General features: G+C 35.0%; 1 protein-coding gene across 1 annotated transcript; it reads right to left on the bottom strand.

Annotated features, from left to right (window-relative positions):
• Positions 1-665: 665 nt before the first annotated feature.
• On the bottom strand, positions 666-1,664 carry LOC309552927 (olfactory receptor 11L1-like; the record flags this gene model as incomplete). Its single annotated transcript, XM_082253834.1, has 1 exon — positions 666-1,664. The coding sequence occupies one exon, from the start codon at positions 1,662-1,664 to the stop codon at positions 666-668; it is 999 nt and encodes a 332-aa protein (XP_082109960.1).
• Between the last annotated feature and the right edge of the window lie 752 nt (positions 1,665-2,416).

Below are 2,416 nucleotides of genomic sequence, written 5' to 3'. Positions count from 1 at the left end.
TGTCACTGGTTACCCCAAAAGTGTCAAAAATGTCAGTCAAGGGTCTGATCTGTCCACCGCAATGTCGCAGTACCGCAAAAAAAAATCACAGATCGCCGCCATTACGCGTTAAAAAAAAAAAACACCAAAAATGACAGAAATCTTTCCCTTAGTTAGTAAAGGCAATAACTTTTGTGCAAAACAATCAAAATACGCTTTTTGTGATTTTTTTTTTACCAAACATATGTAGCATAAAACAAATTTGCCTAAAATGTTAAAAAATTTTGATTTTTACATTTTTTGGGGGGAATTTCATATAAAAAAATGTGAAAAATATTGTTATTTTTGCAAAATTTACTCTCTTTTTTTGTTTATAGCGCAAAAAGTAAAAATCGCACAGGTGATCAAATACCACTAAAAGAAAGCTCTGTTTGTGGGAAAAAAGGACGTAAAATTTGTTTAGGTACAGCATCGCACGACCGCGCAATCGTCCGTTAAAGTCACGCAGTGCCGAATCGCAAAAAAAACCCTGGTCAGGAAGGGGGTAAAATCTTCCGGGGCTTAAGTGGTTAATAATGTAACTATGTGAAATAAGCTCTTATGGATTTATTCTTTGATATCAAGAGCTGAATTAAAAGTTTAATTTAAACATATTAAAATAGTATTATAATTTTCTAAAATGATACTTATGAAATGAACCATTGCAGACACTGGTTGAAAAATGTAGCTACAGCTTTTTTTAAGTCCTTATTCCTCAGGCTGTATATAATTGGATTTATTAGTGGGGTGACCACAGTGTACAGCAATGACAAGAATTTAGCGATATCCAATGACTGTCCTCTACGGGGTACCAAATAAACGCAAACTATGGTACCATAATAAATACAAACAACAGTCAGGTGGGAGCTGCATGTTGAGAAAACTTTCTTTCTGCCAGTAATAGACGGGATTTTAAAAATGATAAATATAATATAAACATATGATACAATGATGATAAAGAATGGGATGACAACAGAAGTAAAAACCATTACTGTCACTTCAAACAGAACAATAACGGGATCCGAGCATGAGAGTTGTAGGATTGGATCAAGATCACAAAAATAGTGATCTATTATATAGGGACCACAAAATTTTAATTGTACTATTGTTAAAGTGAGAATCAATACTATTATTACACTAAAAACCCAACATGTGATAATCATTGTCCAGCAGAGCTGGCCATTCATTGTTAAAGTGTATTGCAATGGTTTACAGATGGCCACATATCTGTCATAACACATCACTGTCAGAAGAAGACACTCTGCACCTTCTGAAACACAAAAGAAATAAAACTGGGTGATGCAATCAGAAAATGATATTATGGAACCTTTCATCAATACAGCATGGAGCATGTTAGGAAGAATGTTAGTTGTCAATAGAATATCCAATGCAGAGAGCTGAGAGAGGAAGAAGTACATAGGAGAATGGAGCGATTTGCTGTAGTACACCAGTGTGATGATCAGGAGGTTTCCACATATTGTCATACAATAAATCAAAAGAAAAATAAAAAAGATCAAAAATGTCACATTATGTGGAGTCTGAAGTCCTAATAGGTGGAACATGATAATACTGGACAAATTTTTCTTCTCCATAACCTGGCAAGAGAACAATAAAAATGAGAAACAGTTTTGTTCAGAGGGTAACATTCAACCTAATTGGGTAGCCTTAACAATTTTGTGCTGGTATATTTATAAAAAGTGATGCAAAGATATATAAAATGTTAAAAGTGCCATACACTATAGGAATAAAAGTTTGATATCAGTTGACCATCACAACTCTAAAAGTGTGTTGGACATACTATTCCAAAATCAAGAGAGTCAACATGGAGTTGGTCTTCCCCTTATTTGTGGTTATAACAGCCTACACTCTTCTGGGAAGGCTTTTTTTCCACAATTTTGGAAGATACCTTTTTGTTCAAAATTCTGTATGATAATTGTTTTAAAAAAAATGAATGGTTACAATGAAACATAACAAAAATAATACTGCTCATATACATGAAGGAACATCGCAGAAAGTTCAATTAGGACAAATTTTGTACAAATGAAAAGTGAACACTATGGATCCTGTAGTTTTACAGGATTGTTCTAAGACTGTCCAGTTGAGATTAAGTGTACAAGGGAAGGGGAGGGGATAATGATAAAAAGGGAACAAAAAACAAAAGAAAATGCCTAGCTCCCTAAGTCCCCCAGCATTGTCCAGAGAATGCGGGCACACCCTCTGCTTTAGCTATCTTGTGTGTCAGGGAGAAGAGATAATTATCTAGTATTCTGATCCAAGGGGAACAACCCAATATGAGTGAAATGGTGGGATACAAACTTGAAAAAGATGGGAAAGGGGTAAGTAACTGATGGGGGATGAGAGAGGAAAAGGTGGACCAAAATGTCCAGAAAATAGGGGC

This window comes from Pelophylax lessonae (assembly GCF_965119305.1).
Source record: "Pelophylax lessonae genome assembly, chromosome: 4".
Classification (NCBI taxonomy): Eukaryota; Metazoa; Chordata; class Amphibia; order Anura; family Ranidae; genus Pelophylax; species Pelophylax lessonae.
Note: the sequence above shows the minus strand (reverse complement) of the source record. Positions and strands in the feature narration are given on the sequence as shown.